This window comes from Prionailurus viverrinus, chromosome C2 (assembly GCF_022837055.1).
Source record: "Prionailurus viverrinus isolate Anna chromosome C2, UM_Priviv_1.0, whole genome shotgun sequence".
NCBI lineage: Eukaryota > Metazoa > Chordata > Mammalia > Carnivora > Felidae > Prionailurus > Prionailurus viverrinus.
This window is the reverse complement of record NC_062569.1, coordinates 34,303,522-34,319,267: the sequence shown is the minus strand read 5'-3', so window position 1 is coordinate 34,319,267 and position 15,746 is coordinate 34,303,522. Positions and strand designations below refer to the sequence as shown.

Below are 15,746 nucleotides of genomic sequence, written 5' to 3'. Positions count from 1 at the left end.
TAGTTTTAAACGCTCATTCAGGTTATTAAAAGGAATTTGACATTGTTGAAGAAAGTTTTGTGTTAAAATCTTTTTAACTGTCTCTTCCTTCCTCTTCCCTCCGTACCCCACTACTTTTCATGGTGACTATGGGGAGGAAAAAGTTTTCCCTCACTAGTGAATGGCGTGTCCTCCTTTGGAAGCAAAGTCTTTTTTTTTTTTTTTTTTTTTTTTAAACGTTTATTTGTTTTTGAGAGAGAGACAGAGTGCGAGCAGGGGAGGAACAGAGAGAGAGGGAGACACAGAATCTGAAACAAGCTCCAGCACAAAGCCCTAATGCGGGCCTCAAACTCACCAACTGCAGAGATCGCGACCTGAGCTGAAGTCGGACATTTAACTGACTGAGCCACCCAGGCGCCACCCCCACCTTTTTAAGTTTTTATTTAAATTGCAGGTGGTTAACATACAGTATATGTTAGGTAGTTTCAGGTGTGCAATATGGTGATTCAACACATATACAACACCCTGTGCTCCTCACAATAAGTGCACTCCTTAAGCCCCATCACCTGTTTCACCCATCCCCCCACCACCTCCCTTCTGGTGAGCCTCAGTTTGGAAGCAAATTCTTTTACATAACAAGGGTTGCTTGTTTTGTTGGATTATTTTTTGAAGTGAATTGATGAATGCTATTGATTTGTGAAGACTATGAAATGTAAATGAAATTATTTTCTAAACTTTCTCTTTAATGTTTTCCAAATAGCTGAACCCAATATGAAAATCAGGGGTTATATTTTTAAGAAAAAGTTTTTATGACATATGTTTATGTTTTTTTTTTTTTAAGTTTATTTATTTTGAGAGAGAGGGAGAGTATATGAATCCCAAGTAGGCTCTGAAATGCCAGCACAGAGCCTGACGTGGGACTCAATCTCATGAAGTGAGATCTTGACCTGAGCTGAAATGAAAAATCAGATGCTTAACTGAGCCACCCGGGACCCCTACCTAGCATAATATTTTAAAGTTCATCCATATATAATAATGAACCGAAATTTCATTCCTTTCTAAGACTTAGTAATGTTCCATTGTATGGATATACCACTTTTTTATCTGTTCATCTTTTGATGGGCATTTTGGTTGTTTATCTTTTAGCTATTGTGAATAATGCTACTATGTACATTGGTATACATATCTTTTTGAGTCTCTGCTTTCATTTTTGTGGGGTATATGTCTGGAAGTGGAATTTTTGTATCATATGGTAATTCTTTTTTAACTTGAAAAAATTTTTTTAATGTTTATTTATATTTGAGAGAGAGAGAGAGAGAGACAGAGCGCAAGCAGGGGAGGGGCAGAGAGAGATGGACACAGAATCTGAAGCAGAATCCAGGCTCTGAGCTGTTAGCACTGAGCCTGACGTGGGGCTCAAACCCATGAGCCATGAGATCATGACCTGAGTTGAAGTTGGACACTTAACGAACCAAGCCACCCAGGCGCCCCTGTTTTAACTTTGTAAAGAACTGCCAAAGAGCTTTCTACAGCAGTGATACCATTTTTCATTCCCACTAGCAGTACACAAATGTTCTGGTTTCTCCACATTCTGGCCAACAGTTGTAATTTTTGTTCTTGTTTTTTTAATTTTTAATTTTTTATGTTTAGTTTTGAGAGAGAGAGAGAAAACGAGCAGGGGAGGGTCAGAGAGAGAGAAGGAGACACAAAATCTGAAGCAGGCTCAAGGCTCTGAGCTGTTAGCATAGAGTCCAACATGGGGCTTGAACTCATGAATTGTGAGATCATGACCTGAGCCAAAGTGGGACGCTTAAACCAACTGAGCCAGCCTGGTGCCCCTATTTTTTTTTTTTAATGTTTATTTGTTTTTGAGTGAGAGAGACAGAATGCGAGCAGGGGAGGGGCAGAGAGCCAGGGAGACACAGAATCTGAAGCAGGCTCCTGGCTCTGAGCTGTCAGCACAGAGCCTCACATGGGGCTCTAACTCATGAATCACATGATCATGACCTGAGCCGAAGTTGGATGCTTAACTGACTTGAGCCATCCAGGTGCCCCTGTTTGTTTTTGATAATAACCATTTTTATGTCTGTGAAGTGGTATCTCATTGCAGCTTTTCTTTGCATTTACCTCATGACTAATGATGTCAAGCATCTTTTCTTCTTCTTAATGGCCATTTGTAGAATTGTCTATTCAAGACTATTGCACATTTTTTCACTTGTCTTTTTTTTGTTACTGAGCCGTAAGAGTTCTTCAATTATCCTGAATATTAATCGCTTATCAAATATATAATTTGCAAACATCTTCTCCCATTCTTTGGTTTGCCTTTTCACTATCACATTAGTGTCTATTCATATATGAATTTTGTAAAATTTTGATGAAAATCCAGTTTCCCTATTTTTTCTTCTGTTGTCCATCACTCCTTTTTCATATATAAAACTGAATCTGAATATTAGCTATGAGTTTTATCCCCAGTTTGTTATTTTCAGCTTTTGGCTTTTGTACTGGCTGCAGTTAAAATTTATCATCCACCTTGTCATTTATATAGTGATCTTTTACATGATCTCATCCAGGAGACTTGGGGGAAGTGATATGAGATTCTGCTTATTTATACTGATAGAGCAATGCTAATTAATGAAGATAACCCTGATGAATAGAAAATAATGCAGGAAAAATACAAATTTTGTATGGGAGTGATGATACATACGTTAAAATTTTTTCTATTTTCTGATTAGATGTTATTTATATTCATAAGAATGTTAAATATGGATGTCTTCATTGATTCTTAGCCTTCAGAGATATTCACTTAAAAAAATTTGAAGTATAGTGGTACCTGGGTGGCTCAGTTGGTTAAGCATCTGATTTCAGCTCAGGTCATGATCTCATGGTTTGTGAGTGTGAGCCCCACATCAGGCTCTGTGCTGACAGCTCAGAGCCTGGAGCCTGCTTCAGATTCTGTGTCTCCTTCTCTCTCTGCCCCTCCCTTGCTCATGCTCTGTCTCTCTCTCAAAAATAAACATTAAAAAAATAAAAAAAAATTGAAGTCTAGTTGACATATTATATTACTTTTAAGTGTACAACCTAGTGATTCAATAGTTAAGTACATTTTGAAATGCTCACCATGATAAGTGTAGTTACCTTCTGTCACCATACAAAGTTATTGCAATTTTACTATGTTTTTTCTTCTGTGCTTTTCATCTCGTTGGGTTACTTATTTTATAAATGGTATTTTTGTACCTTGTATTCCCCTTCACCTATTTCACCTGTCCCTTCTGCTCCTCCCCTTTGACAGCCACCAGTTTGCTCTATGTATTTATGAGCCTCCTGTTTTTGTTTTTTAGATTCTATGTATATATGAAATCATACGGTATTTATCTTTCTCTGACTTATTTCACTTAGCATAAGACTAGGTTTTTTTTTTTTTGATGTACTTATAAATGGCATTGTTTTTAAATTTCTCTGGAAGTGTACAGAAACAACAGGTTTCTGTATATTAATTTTGTATTCTGCAACTTTATGGAATTCATTTATTATTTCTAATCGTTTTTTGTGGAATCTTTAGAGTTTTCTATATGTAGTATCATGTCTTCTATAAATAGTGACAACTTCACTTCTTCGTTAACAATTTGAATGTTTTTTCTTTATGTCTGATTGCTGTGACTGGGACTTGTAGTATGGTGTGTTGAGTTAAGGTGGTGAGAGTAGATATTTTTATGTTGTTTCTGATCTTAGAGGAAAAGCTGTCAGCTTTTCACAAGTAAGTATGATGTTAGCCATGGGTTTGTCATATATGACTTTATTATGTTGAAGTATATTTTCTCTCTTCCCACTTGTTTTTATCATGCAGGATCATGAAATTTTGTCAAATGCTTTTTCTGCATCTACTGAGATGATTAGATGGTTTTTATCTTCCATTTTGTAAATGTGGTATGTCATATTGATTGATTTGTGGATAATGATCCATCTTTGCATCCTTGGAATGCAAGGATTGTGGTGAATAAACCTTTAAATGTCTTGCTGAATTTGCATTACTAATATTTTGTTGAGGATTTTTGCAGCTATGGTCATTGGGGATATTGGTATGTGGTTTTCTTTTTTTGTAGTGTCTTTGTCTGGTTTTGGTATCAGGGTAATACTGCCCTTGTAGAATGAATTTGGAAGCATTCCTTCTTTTTTAGATGAGTTTGAGAAGGATTGATAGTAAATCTTTTATGAATGGTGGAATTCACTGGTGAAGCCGTCTGGTTCCGGATTTTGTTTGTTGGGAGTTTTTTTTTCTTTTGATTTTTTTTTAAAGGGTTTTTTTTTTTTTTAAGTTTATGTATTTATTTTGAGAGAGAGCAAGCATGAGCAGAGTAGGGGCAGAGAGAGAATAGAAGCAGGTGCTGCGCTGCCAGCACAGAGCCTAACATGGGGCTCTCACGAACTGTGAGATCATGAGCTGAGCAGAAATCCAGGGTTAGACACTTAACTGTTTGAGCCATGTAGGTGCCCCTTTTGGGAGGGTTTTTGTTTTGTTTTGTTTTGTTTTTTAATTACTGATTCCATTTTGTTACTGGCAATCAGTCTGTTTAGAGTATCTGCTTCTTTCTGATTCAATGTTGGAAGATTGTTTCTAGGAATTTATCCATTTCTAGGTTTTCAAATTTGTTGGCACATGATTTTTTGTAGTAGTCTCTTATAATCCTTTATATTTCTGTGGTGTCAGTTGTAACTTCTCTTTCATTTCTGATTTTGAGTTCTCTCTTTCTTGATGAGTCTGGCAGATACTTAATGATTTTGCTTATGTATGTGCATTTTATGTGCATTATACTAGTACATTAACTACAAAAATGGGTTAATAGTATACATATTCTACTACAAGTTGGCATTTCAAAAAAAAACAACCTTAATATATCTTGGACAGTTTCCTATGTTACCTTTTATTTTTATTTTCACAGATGTATAGTACTTTATTATTGATTTAGTCAATCCTTTATTGCTAAACACTTGGCTTGTTCTATGTTTTTGAGTTTTACAAAGAGTGCTGTAGTAAGTATCTTTGTAGATGTATTTTATACACTTGAGCAAGTTTTTCTGTTCCAGAAAGTGTCTAATTTTTTCCTGCAGATGTTATGGAAGCAAGTTCATAATTACCCAATGTTTAACCTCCTTTTGGAAATTGACTCCTATATGTTTGCATGTGTGAATCAAACTGCTGTATATGAGGAGCTTGAAGATGAAACAAGAAGGCTCTGTGATGTCAGACCTTTTCTTCCAGTTCTCAAATTAGTGACAAGAAGTTGTGACCCAGGGGAAAAATTAGACTCAAAAATTGGAGTCCTTATAGGAAAAGGTAATTTAAGTACTTCCTAGTATGAATTCTTACCATGTTTGTTGCTATATGTATAAACATGTAGTAAGTATAATCTAAGACATTGTAGAGTATGGCCCAAGGACCAATGCTTGTCTGTAAATTGTTAACCAGTCTGAGATCAGGTAAGTTTAAAATTTGAGAGTAAATGTTTATAAATTCCTGTAGCAGTGTGATATTGCCACAGTATCCCAGGGGTTATATTTTTTGCATCCTTTTCTAGTGACTTATTTTTATTTGCAAAATAATGTTTCTTGGCAGATTGGAAAGAAAAAAGTTGTTCCTTTGTTTCACGTAGTTTGAGAAGAGATACCTTTTCTGAGAGATACATTCTCTGTTTCTTTTAAATGCCTCTACGGTATAAACACAATTTATATACAACTCTCTATACCAACCAAGATTTTAAGCTGATTGATAAATTCCAATATTCTTGACAAATTTTACTCCTTAATTTTTCTTTAAGTAGAGTTATTTTTGTAGTGAGTGAAGATAAATTATGTCCATGTTCTTCTTTGCAAATTAATTCCAGGGAGAATTGTGAATAACAAAGAAAATCTGGTACAGTCTTGCTGTAATAATCATAACTGTCTCAGGGGCAATGGGATATCAGTATCCTGCTTTAGACAAGATACTAACTTGAGTTAAGTACTATAAGAGGTTAACTCTGGAAGAGACTTGAAGTTTGTTTGTTTGTTTGTTTATTTTTGAGTAGCAGTTTTGGGTTGTTTTATTTATTTTATTTTATTTTATTTTATTTTATTTTATTTATTTTATTTTATTTTATTTTATTATTTTATGTTATGGTATTTTATGTTATGTTATGTTATTTTAATTTAATTTATTTTATTTTATTTATTTTATTTTATTTTATTTTATTTTATTTTATTTTATTTTTTTAAACTTTTTTTTTTTAACGTTTTATTTATTTTTGAGACAGGGAGAGACAGAGCATGAACGGGGAAGGGTCAGAGAGAGAGGGAGACACAGAATCCGAAACAGGCTCCAGGCTCTGAGCTGTCAGCGCAGAGCCCGACGCGGGGCTCGAACTCACGGACAGTGAGATCGTGACCTGAGCCGAAGTTGGACACTTAACTAACTGAGCCACTCAGGCGCCCCTGTTTTATTTTAATTTAGAGACTTGAAGTTTAAATACAAAACCAGAATATCGACTGGTGGTTGTTGGATTTGGATTGGCCTCTGTATTGATTAAATTCACTATTACAGGATAATATAGTACCATCCCATTTAGGATTATACGTACCTTTAAGATAATCTAGTGCCATCTCCTCTAAGAACCATGCCCTGTGAGATTGCATTCTTTGATGGTGACCTATAGCAATTCAGGCTAACTAATGATTACAAATGTGGGACTACACTCTTCCCTCTGAGTACATAGAACAGAACCTTGTTGATTTACTGAATGACAGCCTGGTATTCAAAAAGTGTTTTTTTTTTTTTTTTTTTTGTAATTTTTTTTTTAAGTTTATTTATTTATTTTGAGAGAGAGAGCACAAACACATGTGAGCAGGGGGAAGGGCAGAGAGGAAGGAAAAGAGAATTCCAAGAGGCTGCATGCTCTTAGGGTAGAGCCCAACTTGGGGCATGAACCCACAAACCTTGAGATCACGACCTGAGCTAAAATCAAAAGTCAGATGTTTAATAGACTGAGCCACTCAGGCACCCCTTAAAAAGGTTAATTACTTCAGAGGATAACTAGTTTGCTTTAGGCAATATTTTTTCCCCCTTAAATAGGTTTGTAATTATTTACCATACAAAATTTTATTTTTTCCCTAAGATTTTATTTATTTATTGTTAAATAATTTTCATACTCAACATGGGTCTTGAACGCACAGCCCCAAGATCAAGAGTCACACACTCCACCAAGTGAGCCAGCCAGGTACCACCCAAATTTTCTTATATATTAATGACCTCAGTAGAGAGCATTCCTTTCTATTTGCCAGAGCTCCAAAGATCTTTTTGATAAATTTTAAATTCTCCATTACAAAAAATCTCCCCTTTGAATTGAAGAATATATGGAAAAGTAAAAAGAATAAACACAGTTTTATCCAAGACAAGAATATTCACTGGCAATATTGAGATATATAGTTTTTTCCAAATGGCTGTGTGTGTGTGTATGAAGATATATAACTTTTGTATATTTCTATACTGATGAAAGGAAGTAGATCATAACCACACTGATTGTTAAGGAAGCTAAAATATTTGATAACCCAAAAGGTTAGCACCAGAGAGAGAGCTAACTTTTGTCAGGATATAGTTATCTTTTGAGATGTAACATGTTTTCAAAACTGAAATCTCTGCACTCTTCTAGTCGTGATCTCCAAAATATATGAGCTCATTAGCCACTATTAACCTCTACATAAGCTTGCCAGACTTAGCAAATAAAAATATAGTAGATTGAGATATTAAATGGGATATACTTCCTGATAAAAATCATTCATTGTTTATCTAAAATTCAAATAGAATTGAGCATGCTGGTTTTTTATTTGGCAACACTGACTTTGCCCTGCCACAATGCAGGGATTATATAGATGTAGGTATAGGTATAGGTGTAGGTATAGGTACAGGTATGGGTAGATGTATATCTTGAATTTCTCTTTCTATAAGTAATGTGACCATATTTCCTTCTGTATCATAAAGCTTATTATATAAAAAATTTTAATGCAGTGTGCCCTGCAATTTGATTGATCAAGATGCAAAGAGTGTTTTATATTAACTTGAACAGTTTTTAAATTCTTAACTATTTATAAATCATATTTTAGATTTTCAGTGCATCTAGGAAACCTGATGTTAATGATCATATACACAAATTCAAGTGTTAACATTAATTTAGGAGTTTGAGTAATTCTGTTTATTATTTTACAATGAATTTTTACTTTCAATACCTAACAAGTCATTTTTTGCCATTGCTAATTTGTATGTGGTGACTACAACCGGGACTTGGTGAGGTCATGCCTCCTGGGAAAACAATAAACAATTATTTCAGTTTAACTTCAGGAACAAGTTTGCTGCCTCCTCCTCCCCAAAGAAAACAATAGATATAATTGCCCTGATGGGTCTAAAAATACCTTTTCCTGAGTGATAATATATTTGATCATTTTATTTTTTATGTTTATTCTAAGTAATTATTTACAGAGCTGCTCTTTGGATTCTGATTATCCTCTGTAGTGAAGGTACCTGTCACCCCTGCATTCATTTCTCCAAATACGCATTAGGAAATCTTGATTGGAGGATTTTGTCAGCATCCTGAAAAACATGTTTGAATACTCCCTTATTTTCCCCGACCTGTAAAGTTGTGGTGTAGTTTAAAGTGAAGGATATCTAGAGTCTGGAGGACTTTAACAATGTCGTTAATGTGAAGAAATTATTCACTCAATACTTCTTTTATATTAAAAAATTATATTTGATTCTAAGCTAAATAATATTCTTATCTTAAAATTTAAGGTTTGTTGGGGTGCCTGGGTGGCTCATTTGGTTAAGTGTCCAACTCTTGCTTTCAGCTCAGGTCATGATCTCGTGGTTTATGGGTTTGAGCCCCATGTCTCTCTCTCTCTCTGCCCCTCCCCCACTCGCTCTGTCTCAAAAAAAAAATACATAAACCTAAAAAGAATAAAAATTTGAGACGTTTTCCTAGGAGCAGTTGGGAAACTATTGAAGGGATTTAAATAGGGGAGTAACATCAGATTTGCATTTTTGTTTTTTTGAGAGAGCAAGAGAGTGAGTGCATGAGTAGGGGAGGGGGAGAGAGGGGCAGGAGGAGAGAGTGATAATCCCAAGCAGGCTCTACACTCAGCATGGAGCCCAATGAGGAGCTCCATCCCATGACCTTGGGATCATGACCTGAGCCAAAATCAAGAGCTGGACATTCAACCACTTAACCAACTGAGCCACCTAGGTGTCCCCATCATATTTGCATTTTATAAAGAATTATTCATACTGGAAAATGGAGCATGGGTTGGAGAGATTAAGACTGGGAGTAGAGAAATTAGTGAAAAACTGATGTAGTAATCCATGGGAGGGGCAATGATGGACTGGGAATAAATTAATGGCTGCAAGAACTAGGAGAAGTAGACAGGGTTGAGAGACATTTAGGAAGTGGTTTAGACGTGATTTTTAGTAGATAAAGGGAGATAAAGAGTTTGATTTTTGTTAAATGTAGTAGGTACACATTTCCCTTTCCTCACCTGTAATACCTGTGTCTGTGAGTAGAAAGAGCTTCAGCTGTGCTGGCAAACAAGCTCCAAAATCCCTCAGCTAGTCTGCATAAATTACAGTTCTTTCATGGCTGAATAAGAGTGTATATTTCCATTCCAGATCCAAAACTATCCAGGAAATTATAATGTACTCTCAAGATTTTACCTTTGCTGCATTCATTATGCGGCTTAACCATTTTTATGGTTTTTTGTTTTTGTTTTTGTTTTTTTTTTTAAATTTTTTTTTCAACGTTTATTTATTTTTGGGACAGAGAGAGACAGAGCATGAACGGGGGTGGGGCAGAGAGCGAGGGAGACACAGAATCGGAAACAGGCTCCAGGCTCTGAGCCATGAGCCCAGAGCCTGACGCGGGGCTCGAACTCACGGACCGCGAGATCGTGACCTGGCTGAAGTCGGACGCTTAACTGACTGCGCCACCCAGGCGCCCCCCATTTTTATGTTTTTATATTTAATACCACAGATTGATTCTAATATTTATTTTTAAATAATAATTGTTTTAATATGTAAAAGAAAATAGACAATGGAGATAAGTCCACTGTCCAGGTAACCCTGATTGACATGCATATATTCAGATAGTATAGATTCAAATGATAGGGTATTAAATGGCCTTATGGAACAAATACTGGCAGGCTGCTTCCCTGTACTTCTGTCATCAGCACTGTGAAATACTGTCATCATCTCAGGTATCTTTTCAGAACAAAAATGTATACATATTCTATACTCTTTCTTTTGAATTTGCATAAAAGGAATCTTGTGAGACTCATTTTGTCCCTGCTTTTTACATTTAACTTACCTGGAGCTTTTAATGTAACAATACCAATCTAATCTATCCATTGATCACTTCTACTACCATATAATGGTATATGGATGTATCTCAATTTTAAAACTAGGTCTTAATGATTAACTTTATTTCCAGTTTTTAAATTATTATAAACAAAACTACAGTGAACATTCTTGTACTGTTAACAGTACGTTGTACAAATAATGTACTTCTCTAGGTTTGTGGAAATAAAGACCACCCAATGAGAACAGACTATTTACTCAGAGCTTGCTATTATAGTAAAGGAGCTTTTTGTTTGTCAGTGACCCAAAGGCAGGCAGGGGTTGAAAAAGTGTTATGCTAAAGAAGGGGGAATGCCTCTTGTATGGCTGATTGGAAGTTTTTGGCCAGAAGCTGGAGGTGGGGGGGGGTCACTAGAAGTTGGGCATCTTATGTGGATGATTTGGGGGTGCATATTTGGCACTTACTGGCTAGTAGTGGGTCTCTCAGGCTAAAATTCCTGTTGGCAGAATTTTGAGGTCAAAGAATGTATGTGTATGTTTATAATTTCTAATATTAAATAAATACGCCTTCCAGTACAGGGTGTTGTTAAACTTTAAAATGTTTGCCATCTTACAAGTAAAAGTTTATGTATACAAATTTCTGCATGTTTATTTGTTGTAAATTTCTAGCATTGTTTATTAGGATAATGATAAGTTTATGAAAAGGTTGCTGTATTTAGTTGTCTGCATGGTAGAAGTGGTTCATAATTAAGTACAGTGAAGAATAATTTTATATTCATGAGATTTTTGACTGATATAACCATTGTTGAAAAATCACAGTGAAACCTAAGTTTAATCTATAAAATTTAAATTTACTGAGCCTTAAGTAAAAATGTGAGTTTTAAACTGATTAATTTAAAAGTTTTCAGATTCTTAGGCTTTCTCAGATATGATAAACGTGATTTTTACTTGGTTTGTAAAGAAAAACTGGATAGTTTATAGGTGGTTTTATCTAATTATTGAGTTTATTTCTTATTTTGAGAGGGAGAGAGAAAGCATACGAGCATGTGTGTATAAGTGGGGAGGGACAGAAAGGAGAGAGAGAGAATCCCAAGTAGGCTGCATGCTGTCAGCAGGGAGCCCCATTTGGGGCTCCATCTCATAAACCTTGAGATCATGACTTGAGCCAACCCTTAACCAGCTGAGCCACCCAGGCGCCCCTTATATGTGGTTTTAAAATGTGTATACTATTTCCGTGATTATCTTTATCAAACTGGTACCTAACTACATTTCTTTGAAAGATTTCAAGTTTGTCTTCTTTAGAAAGCTGATTGTGTGTTCACCTTCTATATATGAAATGTGTTATTTTATCTGGATATTCTTTTGATCCTTGTGTAATATTTTCCTATCCAGTTTTGTTTTCTTGATAAAAATTGAACGTCCAGTATATTTGGTTGGATATATTTTGTATTTCTTGTATTATTATTAGCTACTCAAAATGACACTGTAAAAAAATTTGTTTAGGTCTACATGAATTTGATGCACTGAAGGATCCTGAAGTGAATGAATTCCGAATAAAAATGCGCAAATTCAGTGAAGAAAAGATTCAGTCACTTGTGGGATTGTCTTGGATGGATTGGCTAAAACAGACGTATCCACCAGAACATGAACCATCCATCCTTGAAAACTTAGAAGATAAACTTTATGGAGGAAAGCTCATTGTGGCTGTTCATTTTGAAAATTGTCAGGTAGTGTTGTATTATTTTAAGAAATATTTTGTAAGAAATCTGTGATTTTACCTGAATGCAGCACCAATCTTAGAAGAGGTTCTTGCTCACTTGGTAAATGCTGTTACAAAGAGCATTTTTAGATTTAAGATGGAAATTTTAGCATTAGGTGTGATACATGCTTTGCATGTGTATGATTTTTGATGCAATGTTATATTAGTCTAGATTGGGTTTGGAAAATTGCAGTTTTTGAATGGTTTTTATACTTAAAAGGGATGTAAAAAAACTCAAGGAATTTTTAAGAGATGTTAAAGAAAGAGAAAAAGAATGAAAAGAATATTGACAAAGACTCATAGGTTGTCAGCAAAACCTGGGTCTTTACAGAAAAAGATTGCCAACCCCAGTCTAGACAGTGTTTTTTAGTTACTGGGTTTTCTCATGTGATTTTGCTCTTGTCTATAAAATGAAAGCTTTGATCAAATGATCTCTTTTTTCCATATTCTTATATTTGCATTCTTTAAATATGTAATTAAGTGCTGATATGGAATTGGGCATTATAATGGAGTGTGTATATACAGTTAATCCATATCTGAATAGTCACAGTTATTTTAGAAGCCAGATTATGGTACTACCTTTGTATATAGTATGGTCATTTTATCATCTAGGATCTGGCTTCGAATTAGGGTAGGAGTTCAAGAATATTTTGTTCTTTCTTCAGTTACTCTGATAACAACAATGATATAAACCCATTTTAGTAAACATTCTATATTAAGCACTTCACCATGCTAAGAGCTATGAAAGGTATTTTTGTTATAGTCTCCACTTTTAAATATTAATTTTTAATTTTTTTAGAGAGAGTGCGAGTGGGAGAGTGGGAGAGAGGGACAGAGGGAGGAGAGAGAGAGAGAGAGAGAGAGAGAGAGAGAGAAAGAGAGAAAGAGAGAAGCTTAAGCAGTCTTCACACTCAGCGTGGTGCCTAATGCAAGTCTCGATCCCACGACCCCAGATCATGACCTGAGCCAAAATCAAGATTCAGACACTCAACTCAATGAGCCACCCAGGCACCCCTTTATTCTCCACTTTGAAAAACAACTCTATAAAGTGTTATCATCCTCGTTTTATAGGGAAGAAACTGAAAGGGAGAGAAGTTTTTTGTATGTGTGCCAAGGCCTTATAGCTGGTCTGTGGTATAGTCAGGATTTTCTCCAGATGTTTCTGGTTTTATTCAGTTCTGCCTCCTTCCCAACAATATGTATCTAAATATTTGTAGGAACAAATGCAAAAGCAGGAGCCTGCCTTCTGGCCTTTTACAAAGGAAGTTTATATAGGTTAAAAAAAAAACACAACAACAACAAAAACATTTGATGCTGTATCCTGAGATATGTTCAGACAGAAGTTCAATTAAACCAAGATTTGGATATTATAAAATCTCAAGATCAAATTTAAAATACTGTTTAGGGAATTCTGCCCTCTTGAAAGAGCTGGAATGGGGAATTTTATTTACTGCTGTTAGGTGACTAGAAGTCAACTTGAAAACACTGGCTCAGGGCAATTTGCCCATCTAGGTCAGTCTGCATTTCATTACTTATGGGTCAGATCTCTACTGGCTGTGCATATCTTAATGTAATCATCATTGTAAAAAAGTATGTGTGAAAATAAATGTTTTGAAATTAAAAGAGAAATGGAGATACTGTAAAATCTTAGTGGATTCCAAGCATAGAATACTTTTTCAATTTTATATATATATATATATATATATATATATATATATATATATATATATGGAGAGGTTTTTTGTTTAAGTTTTTAATAATTCATTGCTCATCAGGACAAGTGCACTCTTTAATCCCCATCACCTGTTTCACCCATCCCCCCACCTACCTCCTTTCTGGTAACCATCAGTTTGTTTTCTACAGTTAAGAGACCCTTTCTTGGTTTCTCTCTCTTTCTCTCTTTTTATGCCTCCTTGCTTGTTTGTTTTGTTTCTTAAATTCCACATGAGTGAAACCATGTGGTGTTTGTATTTCTCTTACTGACTTACTTTGCTTATCATTATACTCCCTAGCTCCAACTGTGTTGTTGCAAATGGCAAGATTTCATTCTTTTTTTTATGGCTAAATAATATTCTGTTGTGCATATCCCATCTTCTTTATCCATTCACCTATCAGTAGACACTTGGGCTATTTCCATAATTTGACTATTGTAAACAATGCTGTTATAAACATGGGGGTGCATATATCTCTTTGAATTAGTGTTTTTCAATTTTTTTGGTGAATACCCAGTAGTGTGATTACTGTGTGTAGAGCAGTTTTACTTTTAACTTTTTTTTTTTTAATTAAAAAATTGAAAGCATTTTTTTCTATCTTTAAATTTTTGAGGAACCCTCATAATGTTTTCCACAGCTGCTGGACTAGTATAATTTCTCACCAACAGTGCAAGAGAGTTCCTTTTCTCCACATCCTTGCCAAAGATTGTTGTTTCTTGTGTTTTTGATTTTAGCCATTTGACAGGTGTGAGGTGGTATCTCATTGTGGTTTTGATTTGAATTTCCCTGATGATGAGTGATATTAAGCATTGTTTTGTGTGTCTGTTGGCCACCTGTATGTCTTCTTTAGAAAAATGTCTATTCATGTCTTCTGCCAATTTTTTCATTGGATTATTGGTTTTTTAGGTGTTAACTTGTAGAAATTATTATTTTTTTTTATAATTTATTTATTTTGAGAGAGGGAGAGAGCATGAGCAGGGGAGGGGCAGAGAGAGAGAGAGAGAGAGGGAGAGAGAGAGAGAGAGAGAATATGAATCTCAAGCAGGCTCCGTTCTTTCAGCCTAGAGCCCAATGTGGGGCTCCATCTCTTGAACTGTGAGATGATGACCTTAGCCGAAAGTAAGAGTCAAGATGCTCAACTGACTGACTCACCCAATTTGTATAAATTCTTTATATATTTTGGATACTAACCCTTTATTGGATATGTCATTTGGAATATCTTCTCCCATTCTTTATGTTGCTTTTTAGTTTCATTGATTGCCTCCTACACTGTGCAGAAGTTTGTTATTTTGGTATAATCCCAATAGTTTAGTTTTGCTTTTGTTTCCTTTGTCTCAGGGGACCAAAAAGTTGCTATAGCTGATGTCTGAGTAATTACTGCCTGTGCTCTCTTCTAGGATTTTTATGGTTTTCCTTTCTGACATTTAGGTCTTTAATACATTTAGAATTTATTTTTGTGTATGGTGTAAGAAAGTGGTCCAGTGTCATTCTTTTGAAAGAAGCTGTCCAGTTTTCCCAACATCATTTGTTAAAGAGACTGTCATTTTCTCTTTGTATATTATTTTCTTCTTTGTTGAAGATTAATTGACTATGTAATTGTGGGTTTTTTTCTGTTGTTTTTTTTTTTAAAATTTTTTTTTTTTAACGTTTATTTATTTTTGGGACAGAGAGAGACAGAGCATGAATGGGGGAGGGGCAGAGAGAGAGGGAGACACAGAATTGGAAACAGCCTCCAGGCTCTGAGCCATCAGCCCAGAGCCTGACGCGGGGCTCGAACTCACGGACCGCAAGATCGTGACCTGGCTGAAGCCGGACGCTTAACCGACTGCGCCACCCAGGCGCCCCTCTGTTTTTTTTTTTTTTTATTTTGTTCTGTTGATCTGTGTGTCTGTTTTTGTGCCAGTACCATCTTGTTTTTTTTTTTTTAATT

General features: G+C 35.3%; 1 protein-coding gene across 3 annotated transcripts in view; it reads left to right on the top strand.

The window, feature by feature from the left end:
• Positions 1–15,746, top strand: part of PIK3CB (phosphatidylinositol-4,5-bisphosphate 3-kinase catalytic subunit beta) — a 186,342-nt gene that overhangs the window by 80,483 nt on the left and 90,113 nt on the right. For all 3 annotated transcript variants that reach the window (XM_047874706.1, XM_047874708.1, XM_047874707.1), the window contains 2 exons: positions 5,086–5,311; positions 11,849–12,072. In XM_047874706.1, coding sequence (XP_047730662.1) covers positions 5,086–5,311; positions 11,849–12,072 — 450 coding nt within the window. The remainder of the gene's footprint in view (positions 1–5,085; positions 5,312–11,848; positions 12,073–15,746) is intronic.